Below are 938 nucleotides of genomic sequence, written 5' to 3'. Positions count from 1 at the left end.
GGGGTTTGTTGCGTCTCTCTTCTTCTTCTGTCTCTTCAAAGGAGACAGTCGGCACAGGCCCCTCGACAATGCTGCTGCTGCTGCTGCTGCTGCTATTGCTGCTGCTGCTGCTGCTGCTGCTGCTGTTCGTGCTGCAGTAAGGCTCAGCAATTCCCCAGTCGAATAAGAGGAAGCGGGTACCCCAGAAGTTGCAGCTGAGGCTAGCAATGAAGGAGAAGTCGTTAGGTAGGAGAGTTTTCTGTACGAGCTGCAGCAGGTGCTGCGCTGCTGCTGCTGCTTCTGTGCTGCTGCTGCTGCTGCAGTTATTGCTGTCAGCTGCAGCAAGATACGTCTCTGCTGCTGCAGCAACTGCATCTGTCGGCAAGTAGAAATACACAGTGGAGTGCTCGCTCTGCTTGAACGCCACCAGCAGCAAATACTGCTTTTGCTGCTGCTGCTGCTGCTGCTGCTGCTGCTGCCTATGTGCCTTTTGCTGCTGCTTCTGCTGCTTGGCCTTTTCATCTGGATTAAAATCATCAAATGATAAAGGAGAAAGAAGAAGATAGACATGGGGAAAAGAAGAGCTTGAAGAAGAGCGAAGACGCAGCAGATTGCAGTGTAAGTACCTACACAAGCAAAACCCTAAACAAACAAAACCCTAATCAAACTAAACCCTAATCAAACAAAATAAACAACCCTAAACGTAGCTGACTGCTTCTTGCTGCAGATATAACAAAGGATAGGCTGCCTAGGGTTTATGAAGGTTCTGTATGGGTGGCTAGGGTGTAGGGTTTAGAGAATCCAACTAAGCAGAACGGCGATGCACGCTGAGAAGCTCAGGGTTTAGGGTTTAGGGTTTAGGGTTTATATACCCCATAGGGGAGGTCAGACTCAACAATTTTCGCTGCCTTTCTTGTTGAACGACGCACTCAAAACAACTAAAAGGAGCCTGAAAAGTA

At 48.9% G+C, this 938-nt stretch overlaps 1 protein-coding gene across 1 annotated transcript in view; it reads right to left on the bottom strand.

Annotated features, from left to right (window-relative positions):
* The window catches only part of EAH_00064280 (hypothetical protein, conserved), a gene marked incomplete at both ends in the record, with an annotated part of 2083 nt that extends 1227 nt beyond the window's left edge, over positions 1 to 856 (bottom strand). Inside the window, 2 exons of the mRNA XM_013396735.1 lie at positions 181 to 605; positions 852 to 856. Coding sequence (XP_013252189.1) covers positions 181 to 605; positions 852 to 856 — 430 coding nt within the window. The remainder of the gene's footprint in view (positions 1 to 180; positions 606 to 851) is intronic.
* Positions 857 to 938: the final 82 nt, after the last annotated feature.

Source organism: Eimeria acervulina, genomic scaffold, assembly GCF_000499425.1.
Source record: "Eimeria acervulina Houghton genomic scaffold, Eah_scaff1964, whole genome shotgun sequence".
Classification (NCBI taxonomy): Eukaryota; Apicomplexa; class Conoidasida; order Eucoccidiorida; family Eimeriidae; genus Eimeria; species Eimeria acervulina.
This window is presented reverse-complemented; position numbering and strand designations above follow the sequence as displayed.